The sequence below is a fragment of the Thermobia domestica genome, chromosome 4 (assembly GCF_964235325.1).
Source record: "Thermobia domestica chromosome 4, izTheDome1.hap1.1, whole genome shotgun sequence".
NCBI classification, from domain to species: Eukaryota; Metazoa; Arthropoda; class Insecta; order Zygentoma; family Lepismatidae; genus Thermobia; species Thermobia domestica.
Window position 1 is genome coordinate 301,546,694 of NC_137457.1, and position 21,174 is coordinate 301,567,867.

Consider the following 21,174-nt stretch of genomic DNA (forward strand, 5'->3'; position numbering starts at 1 on the left):
AGAATATATATATATATTCGGTTCAGAACCTTTGTGCTTTATATTACCATGAGAAAAAAGAATGCAAAAAAAGGAGGCGCGAGGACGTGCCAGCGAGAGAGAGACAAAAGGACCCAAATATTTCTAGTCCCTGAATAGAATTAACTGACTTTAAGAAGGAACAAAGATTCGCAGTTTTTAAGGAGAACCAAAAAGTCTGACTTTTAGTAAAACTATATATTTACTATTTGGTGTTCTTGAAGTTTCTCGTCAACCCTTTTTTAAGACAGACGAGGAAATGTTCCGTTCCAAACATAAAAAGTGCCGGTACGTGGTACCGCCAGAAATAAAACTATATATATATATATATATATAAAAATAATTAAGAAGTGGGAAGTGACGTGGAAACGAACTGCTCAAGGTAGATGTTTGTGAAAAAGTTTGAGAGACCTTCATCCAGCAGTAGGTTGACAATGGTTCATAATGAGATGATATATATATATATATATGTGTGTGTGAACCATTTGATATGAGGGTTAGAAAGTGATGAGCGGAATTTCTCACATGAGGGTCTCTGCAACAGGCAGATTTCTAAAGAACTCTACCTACAATGGGGTGCGGACAACTACGTGAAAATGTTCTTGTCAGGGTTTGTGTTCCTGGAACCTGCCAGCTTTATCAGAGGATGGCTTTGTTCGCAATTACTCGGTGAAGTTTGAAAAGAAAGGGGATGGGGGGTGGAAAGGAAGATGACTGAAAAGAAAAAGGACAATTTTCCTTCCGTTCTCTTTAGAAAGAGATGTCAAGGTTATTCACCTACAATGAAGGAAAAAAACAATGTAAACGGATTCATATTGCTTTCGAAATCATCACATCGCCCCTTTTAATTGGATGTTTGAAGCGTAGTTCATCTTCTTTTTCCCTCTTTACCGCAGGGAAAAGGTTTTACAGAAAGAGATCTGTAATTTTATTCACCATTTGCAATAATAATAATAATATAAATACAAATAAAAATATATCTGCAAAGACTGAACTGATGCGGATAATCGCGGTTGTTCGAAAACAACCTACACAACAGCTTCGGACAGATACCGGACACTGAGTACTCACAGGAGGGTCTTCGCGTAGAGGAAAAAGAGATATTCCACACTAACAAAATAATAATAATAATAATCAGCCCTTTTTTTCAGGCGGTTCGCAACGGTATGACTTACTAGCACTTTTTTGTGACTGAAACCTGCTTTAAAAAATTCAAAATAGTAGAAATTAGTACGGGAAAATGGAAACAAATTATTCAAAGTGAAATATTAAGCCTGATACTTCGTACAATGCGACCGTTCAATAAATCTAGTACAACTGAACATTTTATTCTTACCAACGTACATTCTAAAGGTTTTAGGGACTCATCAGGGAGTGTGCAGCTTGATTCCTTTCGTAAAGGCCAAATTTCTTGATTTCCCTCTTATTTATCCGGGTTTTTTTAATTCTTTTTTTTTTTTTTTTTTACATCTTTTGGAAGAAAATTAATTATAAAATCTGTATTTGTTTGTTTGTTTATTGAAAGTAAGTTCCTCAATCTAATAAGACTTTAAAGAACATGAAACATTACTTCGATTACATTCAAGTAATTTGAAATTTGATTGCGGAGAGCAATGAACTATGATGGCATTCTCTCATCAATAAGAAAAGCAGAAACTGTGAAACTTACGTCACCTGTACACTCGGAAGGAAATAATAATTGGAAAGTTTACTTTCAAACGGATACGTATCCAATTTGGTCGGTCAGTGATTACATATATTTTTTTTTCCTGGTTCATTTATCAAATTCGACATATACAATCATTTCTTTGAAAAGGATCCATTTGGGTTTGTAATAAGCCTAATTCAATGGGAATGTCATTGACAGTTGTCAAATCGATAAGCATCTGAGAAACGAACCAGAAAACACAAAAAATACGCTCCCTGAACGATTAAAATGGATATATACCCGTTTGAAAGTTAATTCCTCAATTGTTGATATATTTTCCTTGTAAAAAGTATTGGGTTCCAGAAAGAAAAACTCGGAGCTTACTGTAATATTACGATCTGATGACAGAATTACTATCATTAAATTATAAACATCTTTAGTTTCATAGCACATAGTTAGGACATTATATTGATGCTAGTATTCAATCATACAATAATAATAATAATAATAATAATAATAATAATAATAATAATAATAATAATAATAATAATAATAATAATATAAAGCAACAGAGGCAGCTGTATCGATTTTATCCTGTAAAGAAACCTATGCAATATAAGTCATGGAGTAGAGCCTGCAGGCACCTTTTCTACTAGAAAAATAAGCTAATAATAATAATAATAATAATAATAATAATAATAATAATAATAATAATAATAATATTAATAATAATAATAATAATAATAATATGATCAAGAACAAGAAGGAATCGAATAACAGGCGCAAAGAAAGTAAAGAAACACGAAGGGCAGGACTAGACTGATAGAGAATACGGGCAGATTTACACTGGAAAAACGAAACCTTTAGCCAGTGGAAGGAGACACATGAGGGACATAACAAAGTATGGTAAATGGTAACTATTAGGTCCCAGGTTCCGCTCTGAACCAACAAACGTATACATATAAAATTTAATAAACGAAATATGTAACATTTGTTTGTTAGCGGTAAAAATTGTTTACAAAGTTGAAAAAATATTTAGTCTACAATAAGAAAACAAAAAAGTATCATACTTGCCTTTTTTGCTTTTGTTCTTTATGCCAGTTTTTTTAATTTTCTCCTCTTCGTTTCTTTCTTTTCGCAGACAAAAACAATCCTGCTTTCTTCCTTTCTGGTGGCATGGTTTACGATTTAATCTTCCCAATTCCCGCTCTCAGCTCTCCACTCTCAAATCGAGTTTGGCGCCGCCCGCCACTTTGCACCACCCGCATAAAGCGAAAGCAGACGACCTGCGCGAGAAATATGGCTTTCCCAGTTTGGCCAACAGACGGCAGTATCGTATGCCGTTACATAAAAAGCCTGCAATTAGCTTGGAATTACTCTAATTACAGGCACAAATTCACAGTAACAATATAAATGGACTCATGTGTGTTATTGTTAAAGTGTATTCTTGGTTTCTAACTTGGCACTTTATCATATTTACCTTCTGAACATTACGAAATCTCCTAAGAATATTAATATTTAATTTCAATAACTTTTTGTTTATTACCAAATAAATACATACATTATTTAAAAAGTAGTTAACAAGGAACCAAGACAACATGATAAGTTATCAATTATCGTCGAGTTTTCTTTTTTTCTACTCGCTGTCTTAACCTAGACTTTTCGGTAATTCATATTCTGGCCACACTGTAATTTCTATGGATAGCAGCACTGAAAACTCTTCTAATTCGTATTTTCGGGTGTAGAATAACATTGTCTATTATTGTGCTAAGTTACATTTCATTATCTCTTTTCACTTACGGAAAACGAGCAAAAGAAAAATGGTTAGCTTTTGTATCATTTTTAGTAGTCTGCCCCCTTAAAAGGCCCAAGGGGTACCTCTGAGACTCCCTGCTGCATATACAAGCTACCTGAACTCACCGCGATCATTTCTATTTTCCGTTATTAATAGAAAAGGCTAGTCACCACTTTGGTATGCAACCGTTTGTCAATGATAATAAAAAAAATAAACAGTATCAAATAATTAGAAAAGTATATATTTCAATATGAGCCTTAGAGGCCTTTACGTTAGTATAAAAAATAACCCTATTCGTTATTTACGTTAGTATAAAAAATAACACTACGCTACCCAGCCCGCTCCTTGAGCAATCATATATTCTATCATTCTTGAAATAAGTCTGCAGGGTGATCCAGAGACCCGGACTGCAATCTCGGTCAAGTCATGCATTTTTTCCCCTTTACCTTTTGTATATCACTGCATTCGCACCTATAGAATTGGTGTGATGTAAACTGGATTATTTCCTTCATTTATCATATAAAAAAACTGGGTTATTCTTCATCTTTTATACGCTGTCGTTCAACGTCCTAATGCAGTTCTCACATCATAAAATTCGAACTGAACTCTTCTGACCAATATTCTTTTAAAGTTTAACGTCCACGATTATGTCTGTTAGGCTAAAGGAGACGGATGATAGGGCAAGTGAATGATGATGGAAGAATTGGTGGAATGAGAATGCGGGAGAAAAGGGAGTACCCCAAGAAAACCCATGAACATGATATTCAAGGGATCTACCACTGAGCCACCGTATGCCCGTGGATATTCTTTTTAATAGTGTACACAATGTCAGAAATAGCTGATTATCACATAAGAGATAATTTCTCTATTTTCTCAAAAACTCCAGATTATAATTGGACTTTGGAACTTTTTTTTTTTCATTCTCAAGCGATGATACGGGAGAAAAAAGTATGATAATCGTGAAAAAAAAATCGAATTCAGGATTTCAAGGGATTTACAACGTTTCATGACCCCAGCATGACCGAAAACGGGATATTTGGGTTTCATGTGTTCGTCCCGATGTATTAGAAGCCATATCGTTTAACATATTAAGATCAAATTTAAAACTTACGGTTTTTATAACACTCTCGAGGATTCCCCCCCCCTCGAATTTTCTTCCTACCCTTAAAATAACAGTAATTTACTTAAGAGTCAAAATCAAAATTAGCTGTTTTCTCGGAAACGGCTCGAAAATTTTGCTCATATTGCGTACTCCATACTGTGACATAAGTCACTTTTTCTGGAAAAAATCCAAAAGGGGTAATTTACTGTTAACGTGAGTTTTTCTCTGAAACGAATCAGGCAATTTTCTGCATATTTGGTGGATGAATACTTCATTATTAATCGAAAATATGATACAACACATTTGTACTGAAAAATCTACAAGGAATATTTTGTTGATGGGGGCTGAGTTCTTTCTAAACGATTTCTTCTTAAACGTCTCAGACGATTTTTTTTTCATATTCCATAAATAAATGTTTCTATAATAACATTATCTATGGCTTTGAGTTGAGTTGATTTTAGTTTAGCGTCCCTTTCAGCAGCGAGGCTATATGAGACGTGGACCTACTGATTAACGTGAAATCCGAACCACATGACTCTATGGCTTTAAATTTGATATTGTAACAAAAGAAATACTGACCCATATAGTGTCTATAGTGACATGTATAGTATCTATATAGTGTCTGATGAAGGATATGGTACATATCCGAAACTGTAACACATTATAGTTTATAATACAGTGTGTGTTCAAAAGCGTATTTTCATTCTTGGAGTGAGTTTCTTTTGGGGACGATGTTCTCAAAAATAATTCAGGCGATTTTATTCGAATTTCATAAATAAATATTTCATTACTAACCCTATCATGCTGCACAACGGTTGGTTTACTTTTGTGGGTGAGTTTTCTTTGGACGAAATTTTCCGAGAAAGTTATATAATTTAGTTCGTATTTCAGAGATATATGTTTCAACAGTAACTACAGTACAATACGATTTCGTTTAAGGAACTGGAGCGAGAATAAGGCAACCAACTTTATGTTTATAGATCTTTATATTATGGTTTATTTTTTCTTACATTATGCTTGTTTCTAAAATTCCTTAAATTATACTTCATTTTTACCCATTTCTATTACATATTGTTTTATTTTACTCGTTTTTATTACACAAGCATTGAAAATGTGTTATTTTCCATAAGTAGAAGCTTTGCTTTGTTATAATTAAATATAAACTAATTATTTGCTGAGCAAAACTATATATTTTCGTTAAAATTCAACACGTGTTACAGTTTCGCCAACTAACTCTTTGGCTTCATCAGACACTATGTGTTACAGGATAACTGTACAAACGTATATACAAACAACAGCTCTTATGTTTTGGGACGTTTGTACAGTTATCCTGTAACACATAGTGTCTTATGAAGCCAAAGAATTAGTTGGCGAAACTGTAACACGTGTTGAATTTTAACGAAAATATATAGTTTTGCTCAGCAAATAATTAGTTTATATGAAAATGTGTGCAGTTTTCCTTAACCGGTGTTTCGAAGAAACATGGACCTGTACAGTGGACATTTCATATTTAATGAACTCAGAACAAAGAGTACAAAATAGTTTACCGTCTTCTACTTTGAAATGGTCTGTTGGGAATTCTTCTTTTACTCTCTGAGATTGCAAATACTCTTGATTTTGGCATCTTGGAACAAGCACAACCAGTCTTGCTAGCCTTTTAACACAAAATGAGGAAAAATTCCTTTGAGAAGAAGGTGCACTGAGAGGAGGAATTCGAAGTTCCCACTGTTACGCGTTGATTTCCATTGTTTGAAGCATTGACAACAGTCTTTGTAGATCATTTTTTTTTTCTTTGGCACAAAATACATTAACATATTTTTCTTTATTGTACACATACACAGGGTTCTGGAATAAAAAGCTTCAAGCATTGTTTTATTTCTATAAATTATGCTTATAAGATTAGCAAATTTGGACATGTAAAGTGGTCAAAATCACAGATATGGTACCAACTACACGTGAAAAATCTCATTACGCTTTTACTGATTTATGGTTGTCCTAAAGATTAATGAAATGGTCCAGATTGTTTTTTATGTGCAGCGGAATAAAAAAGCAATTACTGTTGATCAAAATGATTTTGGAGTACGAAAATACAAGAATAACAAATAAACGGAGCTGTTCAGGTGCAATACATTTCAACATTTCGCAGTTTACTGGGAAAGAAGCGAGGGAAGAATTTAAACTAACATAGAAACCAGTATCTATTTAGATGTAAATCACTGCGGTGGGATCCTAATAACTTGGAAACAAAAAACGGGCTTTTTTATTATTGGAATCCGATAGACACCTAGAGAAAGCATTTATGGCATTGTGCTTTAAATTCTGAGGCTTGGTTATGATTCCCAATGTTCCAACTTGAGAGCAAGATGATCCCACCAATTTCAACAAGTACGTTTCGTTTCAGCGTGAAATTACGGTAACTGCCAAATTATGCGAATTCAAACTGTAAATACGTAGTATCTATAACTTTTGGTTGCAAAAGAGGAATATGATCATAGATGGAACATCAATCCATATCAGAAAGCCATCGGCATCCAAAAATCCGATTGTCACTATGTATTACCGTTTCCGCTCTAATACCTGGTGACGGACGGATATCCGCTAATACCTGCTGACGGACGGACATCCGCTCTAATACCTGCTGACGGACGCACATCCGCTCTAATACCTGCTGACGGACGGACATCCGCTCTAATACCTGCTGACGGACGGACATCCGCTCTAATACCTGCTGACGGACGAACATCCGCTCTAGAAGACTTCCGATACTTATGCAGAGGTGGAGTCTTATCGATAAGTCTGAATATCAAATACAAATTAAACTCTATTTTAATATTTGTGTAGTATTTACCCGTAAAGAAGATGTTTTGTCCTGAAATCGCTGCTTGTAATACTATTTTCTGCTCTGTAGTCAGGATACCTGGTTGCAACGGCCACATTAGACTGCGTCTTTTTACGCTCTTCTGCAAAATATAATAGAGAGACATTATAATAATATACATTACAGATGATAGAGCAAGAAAAAGAAGGGAAAAAAGCTCTCAAAACTTACATAATATTACTAGCTAAAATGCATGTTCTTGCCACAGGAAGAATATGATTAAGAAAATATTTGAAAAGCAGATGTGAACATCTCTTCCCCTTTCATAGAATGCATATTTAAATCAAAATGTAATAATAAAAAACCTGAGAAGATAGAGACTTACAATGTGCCTCCGTTTTTTTTTTTTTTTTTTTTTAAACTTTAATTGCATATTTCCTTCCTCTCTGAGAACATTGTCAACACCAGCTTTATTACCGTGTCCCCGGACCCTCACCTTCACATCTCCTATTGTAGTTCCAGTACTTTTATCCACGTCATAATTTTGGAAATGTGAATTTTCAAGTTTCTCAAAGAGTTCAATGTTTACTCGAACAGAATCCACCTTGCAGCGCGCATTTTCAAATTTTAGCACGGTCGTTTTGTGCTGCATGCAATCCGAACTACGCTGCAAGCTGTGTTCTATCTACAAGGACATCCAATTTTTTTTTAACCTGCCAAATTTAAAAATACTTCCAAAATATAAGAAGCGGATTTTTTAAAAAAAGTCTACAACTGTATATGACGTGTATAAGAAAACTCAACCTCGATAAGGTGGCCCTGCGTAGCGTAGTAGCTAACGCTCTCGCCTTCGGTGTGAGCGGTCCCGAGTTCGATTCCGGGACTCTCGTGGGGTCAGCCGGTCGAAAAAGTATAAAACGCTTTTTCAGGCCAGTCACCCTGAATGAGGTTTTCCTCATTTACACCAGGCAAATGCCAGGGTGGTACCTAACTTATAGGTCCCAGATCGCTTCCTTCCTTCCCTTTACCCGATAGTGTGATCGCAGAGGGACATCATCCCTCAAAACGTGACGGGCTAAATGGCCTTAGATGCCGAAAGCCCAGAAATCTAAATCATAATCATAATAATCAACTTCGGTAGGAAATGTATGGGACCCGTTATGCAGTAATAAATTTGGTGATAAGTTCCCAGCGAGGAAGGAAATGCACAATTACAAAAAACGGAGGCACAAGGTACGTCTCTTTCCTTATAAATATGTTCCCTATAGCTTCTATCGGTAGATAAAATCCACTCCGCTCAAGGATTAAATATGTTCAAAAATCCATTTCAAACTGTGTAACCGTTATTCTTTGTGAAAAATGTAAACCATCTTTCCCCCTTTGGATATGAATTTCAAAGTGCAATAATAAAAAGTCAGACTGACCCGAGTGCTATTTCTTAAAGTCCTTAAACCGATCAACTGCTTCCTTATTTCTCCCATTTTATGAACACAAAAATTAGAAATTAAAAGCTTCCCCTTAGAAGCGGAATCTTTGAGAACGCTGGATCACGTGTCCAATTATTTTTAATAAGGAGGTTTAAACATCGAGTTTCATTCCCTAACTTTGAAGGGACTCTTGAGATACTTATTTTGGCATAAATTTTGAACTCCCTTCCCTTGTATCGTGTTCATTATAACTTTGAAAACATTCATAGTATTAATAAAATAAAACGGACCAAAACACCAACTATACATATATTATTAATATTTGTGTAAGTTTCGGCAATGTTTCATAGCCTTCATCACACATGTTACTCAATCAGAGTTACATCGCCTTTATCAGACACGTTATTCAACCTGCAATGTTACATCGCTTTCATCGGACACGTTATTCAATCTGCAATGTTACACCGCCTTCATCGGACACGTTATTCAATCGGCAATGTTACATTGCCTTCATCGGACACGTTATTCAATCGGCAATGTTACATCGCCTTTATCAGACACGTTATTCAATCGACAATGTTACACTGCCTTCATCAAAAACGTTATTCAGTAGGCAATGTTACATCGAATTTATGAGACACGTTATGAAAGGTCAATCCAGCAATAACAACTTTATATCCACAGAAAGGACACACTAACACTTTCAAGAGCCAATTAAGTTCTCCTTTCCTTCCTTAGTAGGATCATTTTCACTAAAGTGACGAGAGAGAAACCCAGTTCGAGGTGGGTTCTAGCTACAGGATGGACGAAAAGTCCCTTTACATATTAAAGTATGACGAGTTACTATTCTCGTTAATATCCTAACTATATATAAAACTACATGAACTTACTGACAAAATAAAGAGGCACTTCCGGTTGACGTGGAAAGTTGAAATTCGGCATGATTGTAGCTTTCCTGCACTAACCCACAGGAAAATTGTCAAAAGTGAATATTTTTAGTTTTTAAGGGGTCTAAAGAAATTCCCATGCTATTTAAATGGACATTTTCTTGGGATACCAAATCTCATCTTTTAGACAGTTGAAATAGGTAAAGAAACTTGCAATTCAGTGGAATTGTGGGTTTAAGAGGTAGTAAGCCGTAGGCCGAGCAAACGAGGGTCCTGGAGGGTGGAACTAAGGCTAGCCTTTACTATTATTATTATTATTGTGTTATTGCTCACGGTTTAATTTAACTTTATTCACTTATTATTTACTAGCAGCGTTCACCCCGCTTCGCTGCGGTCACCCCGGAACGCAATAAACTTTGTTACTTAGATAATTTTTACTTTTTCGCTTTCAAGTGATATGATAAAAACCATAGAAGATTGCACTAATGTTAACATTATATCGCCTGTCATTTATATTAACCCGCCCCGCTTCGCTGCGGTCACCCCAACCCGCCCCGCTTCGCTGCGGTCATCCCGGAACGCAATAAACTTTGTTACTTAGATAATTTTTACTTTTTCGCTTTCAAGTGATTTATAGCGCCTGTCAGTTATGTTAACCCGCCGAGTCACAGGGTCATGCGGGTTGCATATAAATACGTTTATTTTTATACCTATGATGAACTAATAACAAAGGATTTGTACGTATGGACACCTGAATGGTCAATTATCTCAAGACACTGGTAATTGAAAATTAAAGTGATATGATAAAAACCATCTAGGGTCCACATCCTAACAACCCCCCAAAAATGAAAGAAATCGGTTCAGCCGTATTAGCGTGATGAGCGGACAAAGGATTTTTTGTACGTATGGACACCTGATTGGTCAATTATCTCAAGACACTGGTAATTGAAAATTAAAGTGATATGATAAAAACCATCTAGGGTCCAAATCCTAACAACCCCCCAAAAATGAAAGAAATCGGTTCAGCCGTATTAGCGTGATGAGCGGACAAAGGATTTTGTGCGTTCTCTTTTATATATATAGATAGATTCTTAGTTATTATTATTATTAAATGTTTTGTTTCAGTTGAGATAACGCCACGCCGACAGTGATCTGGAGGAAAGGGCGTCAGAAAAGTAACACAAGGGCTGATACAAGTGATTTCAATGTTGAAGAGTGTTGACGAACGCCTCAAGAAAGAAGTTAATAACGGACATTATAACCGACTTCCGTTTTTTTTTTTCTGAAAACCGTCGCCTTCACTGACAACGTTATTTGCGTGGGAGAAGAAAGCCTTTGCAACGGGAAGTGAAAATGAAATGAAATCTTTGAGTTTTACGTCCCACGGTTATGCCGATTAGGCTAAAGGAGACGGTGATAATGAGAGATGAGTGAAATGGTGGAATGAAGAAAGTGGGAGGAAACGGGAGAACCCCGAGAAAACCCACGAGCACGGTGTTTGTCCACCACAAAGTTCACTTGGCGGGGGCTGGGATCGAACCCGGGACCCCAAGCACCAGAGGTGAACGCTCTACCACTGAGCCACCGCGCCCCCTGCAACGGGAAGTGTTTGTGATGCGCCTACGTAGCGGAGACGAAACAATCGCGTCGAGATTTGCGGTGCTGTGGCGGAATCAACTAAACAAAGGAAGGATGTATGCAGATCTCGCTGATTCATAAGAATCTACTAAAATGTACTAATAACAATATTAAAACTGCGCTAATACTAATGTAAAGAGACTTCTCACAAACGACACTCAACAACATGAACAATAACACAATAATAGAGTAAAAACAGCTTTGAATGGATCCTTTATTAAACAAAAATATTTCACGGTCCCATGAATTCAGGTATGAAAAGTTTGTTAAATTTCATTTATTAAACAAAAGCTGCGTTCCATAAACAAAGCAAATAAAAATATTCCTCTTAACGGAAAATTTCAAGTTGAAGAAACCAGCATCTAGAAATCTTATAGACATCCTGTGAAAGGAATAATAATAATATGGCATTGAGTAGAAAGAAGAGCTTAAGTTTAAAAGGAATTGCAACAATTTACGTTTAGCCAAATGACTAAAATGTTTAGTGTGTTCTCAAGCTAAATTGTTGTGAAAAGTCGAGCAGTCAAGCAGCAATGTGTACAGAAACTCCTCCTTGACCATTAAAATAATAATGCTAATGGAACAAAACAAACAAAACATGCGCACGCTGTTTTCTTCTGTTTGATTGTAAGTTTTGCGTATATTAAGTCGTAACACAAATAAATATCGTAACTCGATAAGGTACAAACAACATTTTATTTTATTTCAATATATCCAATATATGTATTAGATGGTTTAGCATAGGTCAATCTTCGTTAGCCGAAAACCTATTTTTAACGGAAATTTTTGTGAGTTCCGTTCGATTCCGCTAAAGAAGACAGGTTTTACTGTATTAAGAAAGGTTAACCAAGAACAGAAACTCCTATTAGTATGTAAAAAGGCTTTTCGCCCACACTCTACGTCCCAGAATCCATTCCAATGATTTGAACGGTATAGATTTGTATAACGGACGAACACACACTCAGCTTTGTATATAGGAAGCTGAAAGAACAATATGTAAATTAATCCAATGTTCTCGGGATTGCACTCACAGCAACACTCACTCTGGCAGCAATCCCGAGAACATTGGATTAATAGTAGACGCCAGCAAAGCTTCAAGATCATAATATGTAAATTATTCATCGTATAGATGATAGAAACCCAAACAAAATGTATGCTCAGAAAAACATAAGCAAAAGGCTAATCGTCACCACAAAAAACAAACCACTGTTCTAGGAAGTACTTTCGGAGAACATTATCACCATCTTCAGCCTTGTCACAATTCGAAAAGGAATTAAAACATGGGGATCGGGATCGCACAACCGTAACACTGCTAATTCATGTTAGATAGAGAAAGCAAAAAACTGAACGAAAAATTAAAAAAGCCTATTACATTCATAAAGAAAAAACCTACACTCAATTTAGATAAAGGAGACATAAATGTGATTTGGAGCAGTCCTTTTATACTGATTTCCGCCGTCTCACAGTGGGGCGAAAACGCAAAAAGCTGGCCAAAAGTAAAAAGACGAAAGTTTGTAATATAGGATTTTTTTAATGTAGTTGGCTAGAGTGATGTTAGAAGGGTCCAAATCCATAAATAGAATAGGGTTTTTACTTTATTCCGACTACCTGAGCCACTCTTAAGTAGACCCTTCAGCAGGTCCAATGCGTACAGAATAATAGAAGAATTGTGACGCGTCCGTTTAAACGGTTGTAACTTTCGAACGCGTTCATAGTTTTTAAATCTGTAAAGTTTTCCTATATCGTACTGGTAAGTAGAATAAGTGTATGAAGTGAAAAATTAATAATAATTAGTAATAATTTATAATTTGAATCGCAAGTCAGGCAACATTTTCACATTGTTTATATATTTTATTAACTTAAAGCGTTGAAAACATTATGTGCACCCTCGTGCACCACGCTCATATTTTGTAGAATGGTAGTCTGAATATTAATTAATGCTGTCGACAAAATAGTAGCTGCCAAAACGTGCCAATTACGAAGTGTGTTGATGTTAATTATTGTTCATTTAATGTTACGGTGACAAGCCGTTGCAGTTATAACCGAATCAAATACCAATAATTTGTGTCATTTAAGTAATAATACATTTCTAATAAATAAGAACGTAAGTAACAAGTAATTGTTCATCAAAATATGTGAAAAAAGTGAATGTTGTTAAAGATAGATTGTGAAAATTACGAAGTATAATGACATTCTTTTTATTCCGCCATTTTGTTTTTTTTTTAACTTTAGTTGCAGAATCGTAATCAGCAACCTCAATAACCCCTTTATCGCCACGTTTGAGAACATTTCTACGACTTTTTCGACTTTTGCAAATTTTATTCCGCCATTTTGTTTATTTCAACTTTAGTTGCAGAATCGTAATTAGCAACCTCAATAACCCCTTAATACTAAATTTCATTTAATTTGAATATAGTTATCATATTTTGGCCAGCTTTTTGCGTTTTCGCCCCACTGTGCGTCTGAAAAAAAAAAAAAAAAAAAAACCTGAGTTACCATAAATATCTTTTACGTCTGACAAGAATTACGCTTCACATACTTTAAATTTTTTGTAACCAATTTCACCTATCCACATTTCGCCCCATGTTTTAAATCCTTTTCTAGGCTAGGTCTAGGCTAACGACGGAAATAATGTTCTTCGAAGGTATTTCTTAGAGGTGTGGTTTGTTTTCTGCGGTGAATATTAGCCCTTTGCTTACGTTTTTCTAAATATTATCACCGCTCGCAACATAGTGATAAAAAATATGCTTATTCAGGGTGTCTACTAAAATCCTAAAATGAAATTTCGTGACTTTTTCTTTACCAAACCATAAAATTCCGTAACATTCTCAAGAGCGAATTAGCCCGAATGCATGCGATAGAAGCGTGCTTTGCTTGCGATTTGATAGCATCTAAAGCCGACCATAGACATTTTTGGTGGTAAAGTTCGACGTTTTATAGAACAAAATTTTCCAGTCTGTACTTATTTATGTACAGATAAAAAAAATCGTAACCCAAAAGCTAAATTTGGTGACTTTTTCTTGACTTTCATGACTTTCGTGACCGATAGACACCCTGTTATTCATAAAAAATTACCTACTACAAAAGCAATCAAAATTATCCAATGTGTACCTTTCAGCAAAAAAAAAAAAAAAAAAATTATCTCCCTCAGCACAACTCTTTCAAAAAACAGAAAAAATGCGACAGATAAGACAAATCCTGATAAGAGAGTAAACAAAAATAAGCTCTTTGAAATATTTGTTTACTAATAACTGGTAAATGAAATTAAATATAATAATTTGTGAAGTAAGAATTTTTTATGAAATTTAACACAAGTTACAATATAACATGGCGGATGTTCAGCTGAAGGAAGTTTGACCAAGCTTCATCCATCATAATGTTACTTAGTGCCACTGTGAAATTTCCACAACGATGTATAGAACATGGAAATGTTAAGAAATAATACGACTAGAGTGAAATATAGAATTTTCAATCTTCAACTTACGTTTTTCTTTTTTTTTTTTTTCCTTTTAGTTTAAGTCTCATTAGTTTCTTACGATAAAGGAACATAATAATTGAAAAGGGAATGGGGTATATATTAGTGCTGTTGAATTTTTGTGACATTGGCGGTTTTCGGTTTTTGAGAAAACCGGTTTTCTGAAAACCGAAAACCGCAAAAGCGGTTTTTAAAACCGAAACCGCAAATGCGGTTTTCAAAAACCGAAACCGCAAAAGCGGTTTTCAAAACCGAAACCGCAAATGCGGTTTTCAAAAACCGAAACCGCAAAAGCGGTTTTCAAAACCGAAACCGCAAATGCGGTTTTCGAAACCGAAACCGCAAATGCGGTTTTCGAAACTGAAACCGCAAAAGCTCTTTTCGAAACTGAAACCGCAAAAGCTCTTTTCGAAAGCGAAAGCCGCCCGAAACCGTGTTTGCGGTTTTATAAGGGATTGTCCTTTTCAAAGCAGAAACAATGTTTGCTGTTTTTAATTACACCTTTTAACAATTGTGAAAGCATCTATCGATCGAGACAAATGTATTGATTTATATGTGTGTTTTAACTTTTTTTTATTTGCTCCAAGGCTATTATTGTAATATGTGCAGCACAGTGCGAAAGGGATAGTTCGATGGTTGTACAAGTGACAGCTAAATTAGGGTTGCCATATTTTAAAATCAGAAAAGTGAGGGGTTCTAAACCGTAAGTATTGATGTGAACTTCTGTGTTACAAATACTGACCTGCGATCCTTAGTACTTTTTTTTTTTTTTTAGTTATTTCTTTGATGACACTTCCAATGTACTTTTCGGCTGCAGGGAAGCAAACTGGACCCCACCTGATTTTCATATATGTTGTAAATTAGACCACAAGGAACACAAATCTGAAGGAATTTTGACATTTCGAATGTCGGAACTCGAGATATTCGAACATAAGTTGACCATGGAAGCAAACTGGACGCCACCTGATTTTTATATATTTTGTAAAGTAGGCCACGAGGAACGCGAATCTGAAGAAATTTTGACATTTCGACTTCCCGAACTCGAGATACTAGAACTTATACAGTAGTTTTATGTAATATGTATAAAAGTAACGAAGAAAGTTCTGTCGCTTTTTGACCTATCACTTAGAGCATCGATATGTCACCTAAGACGTACCTGGAAGATCAAAAATAGTACCCATCAGTATCAATGACCTTCTGCCAACGTTCGGGTTGGGCATGGATTCCTTCGCGGTAGAACTTGGTTTGCCGTGAAGCGAAGAAGGTATCAAGTGCATTTAGCACCTCTACTACGGAGTTGAACTGGAGTCCTTTAAAGTGAGTGTCCAAGGAAAGGAACAGGACGGTACAATGTCCGGACAGTATGGCGGATGCAATAGTGTTTCCCATCCAAAGCGTAGGATAGTGTCCCGGCTCATTCTAGCTATGTGGGGCATAGCGTTGTTCCGTAACGAGGGAACCCCTTAGCGATTGAGAAGTGCTGGCTCCAGGGTTTTGAGTTTTTCTTGAACACGGCTCAACTGCTGACAGTACGCAGTTGCATTGATGTTCTGCTCTGACCACCCGGTAGCAGTTCCCGATGCACGATGTCGTGAGCAGTCTACCAAACACACAGGAGGACTTTCTGCTGCATTGCTGATTTCAGCTGTTTTGGAACCGGTTCGTGGGATTTTAACCAATGATGACGACGCCGTGAAGCTTCGTACAGGACCCACTTCTCAACACATGTCAACACCCTGTCCAGAAATGGCTCCTTCCTCAGACGAGACAGCAAAGAATCACAGGTGTCTGCACGCGTAGCTTTCTGGCCCGGAGACAAATCATCTGGGACACATAGACCCAACTTGTAGTGCTTCCCAAATTGATGGAGGTGCTGGAGAATGGTTTCTCCATTAACATTGAATAGTAAGACTATTCATGGCTTTGGATTAATTGTTTTAACAAAAGAGACACTGACCAAAGCTTAAAACTTTACTTTATTTTAAATTATAATTTGTAACTGTTTCAATTACAATTTCAATTAAATTATAATTTGTTATAAAAACATTTATATATATGTCTGTATTTTCATTAATTTCGATCGTGTCTGAAGAAGGATATCCGAAACAATTACAAATTATAATTTAAAATAAAGTAAAGTTTTAAGCTTTGGTCAGTGTCTCTTTTGTTATAACATTGAATGTTAGCCCCAGTTCCTCACATGTCTGTCCACTGTTCGGCACCCTCACGAAAGGCCTGAGGTATCTTCCGCCCCGCTGCAGTGCTGTTTGATCCAAGTTTGAACTCGTACAGCATACACGCTCTTATGATGCTCTGTGGAGGTTCCATATTCACTCCATCCTTACACAAGTTCACGTTGTAACTGAACTGCCACAACCAGGTAGAATGTTGGATATACCCACACCAACAACTGACCTTCGCCTTATCTCCATTCGCACTCAACTCACGGTATGAGGGTCAATTGAACATAGACCTCCACAAAAAGCGACAGAACTTTCTTGGTTATCTTTATATATCTCACAAGACATAATGTGTTTCGTATAGAGAATATTGTGTTTTTTCATATAGATAGATAGCGTCTATATTAAACTTTAAGTTTTAATATCTCGAGTTCCGGAGGTCGGAATGTCAAAACTACTTCAGCTTCGTGTTCCTCGTGATCTAGTTTACAAAATATATAAAAATCAGGTGGAGTCCGGTTTACTTCCGTGGTCACTTTATGTTCGAATATCTCGAGTTCCGAAACTCGGAATGTCAAATTTCCTTCATATTCTTGTTCCTCGTGGTCTAATTTACAAAATATATAAAAATCAGGGGAGGTCCAATTTGCTTCCCTGCATCCTACGTTTCAAACGAAACCGTTTTCCAGAGTGTACATTTTGCTTCAAACTGAGTTCTGCCCTGGCTAAGAAACGTAAATTCGCTTCTATAAGAGTCTTGGAATTGTCGTTCGGCATTCTTTGTACCTTGTGAAGGCATGAATAATTCAAGTATGTTTGTTACAACATCTACAAACGAATATTCATTCGTATAGAGCCTCCAATACATTACATTAAAAACACATGAACTACACAAAGAAAACCATTGTGCATTAGAGCAGATCTCTTATTAGCAAATGATTCTGCACACGTGCACTGCTCAGATAGCCCAGAGCCTGAGCCTGAGCGCGAGTCCAAATTTAACTCAATCGCGATTGAGATTGTCAGAGATGTAGCGGTTTACGTTGAATATACCATACCAACACTTTATCAACTAAGTCCTCTTAGATTTTTCTCCAATCCCAAAAAGCGGGTGGTTTTTCGTGATTAAGATATGTTTAAGAGGGAGACGAATATAGAACCTGAAAATCGGGTGGTACCCGCTAAAATAGGGTAATAAGCCAACACTAAGCTCAATAGAAATAAGGTATATCCCTATTTAAGATCACTACACATGCAACTCATGAAATTCAATTTGAAATATCATCCACTTAGACTGACATCTTTTATATTATTATTGCTCTTTCCCCTTGTTTTTAAAAATAGTACTGCCACTCTTTCTTTTGTTAACAAAAAGGCACCACCTCCCTTTCTTAATAAAAAAGAAAGAGAAAAGAAAGAAAAAAATCTCTATCTCAATACACAATTTTATTGTTGATTTGTTGCCACTCCGATAAATGTGAATGTTGTGGTTTTTGCATGTGTTGACTGGTTTCTTATCGAAAGTCCCAGACACCTGCAGTAGTTTATACGTGAAGGAAACACCGATCATATTTTATTCTGTATCTTTTTACTTCCCAATAACGATAGCCGTGCCTCTTTGAGAAATTGCAACTTATTTTTTTATTCTGCCAATTGTAAAAGTATATTCACCAAGAATTTTCCTTCACTTTAAGACATTTTAAGAAAAAATAACTTCTTTTCCTTCTGCAAATTTTGATAATTTTTTCCCTACGCCGAGGGAAATTTCCCTCCATCTGGCAACTGTGAGCCGGAGTGGGGAAAGATTCTTAGCTGTTTTCTCGTCGTTACTTGATATTAGTGTGACATTTGCGGTTTTCGGTTTTTCAGAAAACCGATTTTCTGAAAACCGAAAACCGCAAAAGCGGTTTTCAAAACCGAAACCGCAAATGCGGTTTTGAAAACCGAAACCGCAAAAGCGGTTTTCAAAACCGACATTTCGGTTTTATGAAATTTCACTTTTTTCAAAAACCGGTTTTCGGTTTTTTCAAAAACCGATTTCGACAGCACTAGTATATATCTGAAATTTATCGAAGTAAGAGTGCACGTGGTTTTACTTGTATTGTTTAATATTGTCACTTTCCTTAGACAAATCAAGCTTATCAATGGAAGGAAAAAAAGAACGTAAGTGAAACAAGTGGGGCAAAGCAGCAATGGTTCTTTAATAACCATTAGTCAGCTAGTGAGAGTATTAATCAGTGCTTACGAAGAGGACTATATTGTATGTAGGTAGAAGGGTGATTTTATGCAAGACCACTGGAATTAAGAGCCTATCACTGCAAAATTTAAATACCGCTAATTTTACATTAATTATGTGATATCTTCAAATAGATACAAAAAGGTAATCGAAACGTGGAACAAGAGCGCGTTAGACACTATTATTTTGCATGAGGTACCGTTATCGCGAGTCACCTAGTAGTCTTCAGTTTGCAACTGTTTGAAAACGCGATTTTCAAAACAATATTGTCTAGCGAGCTCTTGTTCCACTTTTCGATTAACTTTTATCTATTTGAAGATATCATATAATTACTGTAAAATTAGCGCTATTTTAATTTCGCCGTAATGGGGCCTCTTAAGTAATCTTATTCAGATGATGATGATCAACGGAATATGGTTTTACAAACATTAGCTTTCTGAACGAATTTGTGCTGAGGAATACAACAAATTGAACATGCTTTAACTATTAAATCATACAGAAGATATACTTACTTTAGGATCATCGCCAGGTTTCCTTTTGATACCTGTTGGTGGTGTAGTAATGTTAACGTCCTTCGGTTTCAGCACTCGATTACTTAATGGCGACTGACTTTGATTCAACTTCTTTTCTTGCAACTTTTTAATGTCTTGTGCAGTCACTGGGCTGATTTCTTCAGTGGACGGCGGTTTACTCGACAACAAACGAGCTCTCAAACTAATCACAGGTTCTTGTCCCTGGTTTTTCACCTTAACGTTAAGTGTATTTAGAAACACGGCTAGTTTTGAAGGTGGAGCATTGGATAACATTACCATCAGCTTCTCCTCCTGGAAATGAATTGTCGCTTTTCCTTCAGCCATGAATTTCTTGTGAACGTTAACAGATTTCACAAGATATTTGGATTTTGTCTTCTCATTTTTAATCTCAAGGAAAATATCACGGAATTCATTTCTTACTAGGCGTACGACACAGGTTTTCAGGTTGGCTTTTCGAGAATTGACCCACTCCAAATTTACTGAACAAGTAACACTAAGATCTAGTTTATCCATCATTTCATTAACCTATCAGAAAAGAGAAAAAGGCAGACATCACAAAATTGTCACTGTCGACATAAAGCATATACAAGTAATTCTGGAAATCAGCTAATCAGAAGACATTTCCTTAGTGCAGATTGCAGAATTAATTAACAATTATGATCAGGGTTGTTGATGGTAATGAAACGGATCAGCCTAAACGGGTTCTACTGCGTTTCGATTTTACAGATGGGAACAGATTTTTAAAAACTCAACGAGAGGTGTTAACACTAACGGAACCAATAGGCATACATGGGTTCTACTGGGTTTCGGTTTCAGAATCGGAAAGTATTTAAAAATTTCCATCAGGATTGCTAAAGGTGACGGAATCGTAAGCGTAAATAGTTTCAAATTGGATTTTGGTTTCAGAATGACAACAGACTTTTAGAAATTCAATCGATAAGCATAAATGGGATTCAACTGGGTTTCGGTTCCGAAGCTAAAAATTCAGCCAGGTATGTTAACGGTAAGCGAACCTGGAACCCGACTTTTCCGAAGAAACGATTCTGGTCCCAACACAGACTTTTCGAGAAAATCTGTTCCGAATACGAATCGAACCTGATTTTCTTAAGAAATGGCACTGGTTTCGGCCCCGTTTAAAGTCCTTAAGGTTGATTTAAACGGACAAGTTTTGCCGATACATGTCAATGCAATCTTCGTGTCGCCCTAATGTATTTTTATCTTTCACGGAAATTCACGATTTCTCTTACAAATTTTAACCTTCAGACTTCAAATTTTTCGAGAAGGAACTTCATAACCTATCGAAGGTAACAATCCGTGCCGATTTTTTATTTAAAATTTTCTTTATTGTTGAAACAGTTCCGTTGTTAAAGGTTTGGTTATCCATTTCAACAATGAAGAAAATTCTAAATAAAAATCG

General features: G+C 36.1%; 1 protein-coding gene across 1 annotated transcript in view; it reads right to left on the reverse strand.

Annotated features, from left to right (window-relative positions):
- Pif1 (Pif1 DNA helicase) overlaps positions 1 to 21,174 on the reverse strand; it is an 81,382-nt gene that overhangs the window by 57,638 nt on the left and 2,570 nt on the right. The window contains exons 2-3 of the mRNA XM_081756373.1: positions 19,737 to 20,282; positions 7,412 to 7,523 (exon numbers count right to left, since the gene is read on the reverse strand). Of these exons, the coding sequence (XP_081612499.1) occupies positions 7,412 to 7,523; positions 19,737 to 20,273 (649 nt within the window). The 5' untranslated portion in view covers positions 20,274 to 20,282. The remainder of the gene's footprint in view (positions 1 to 7,411; positions 7,524 to 19,736; positions 20,283 to 21,174) is intronic.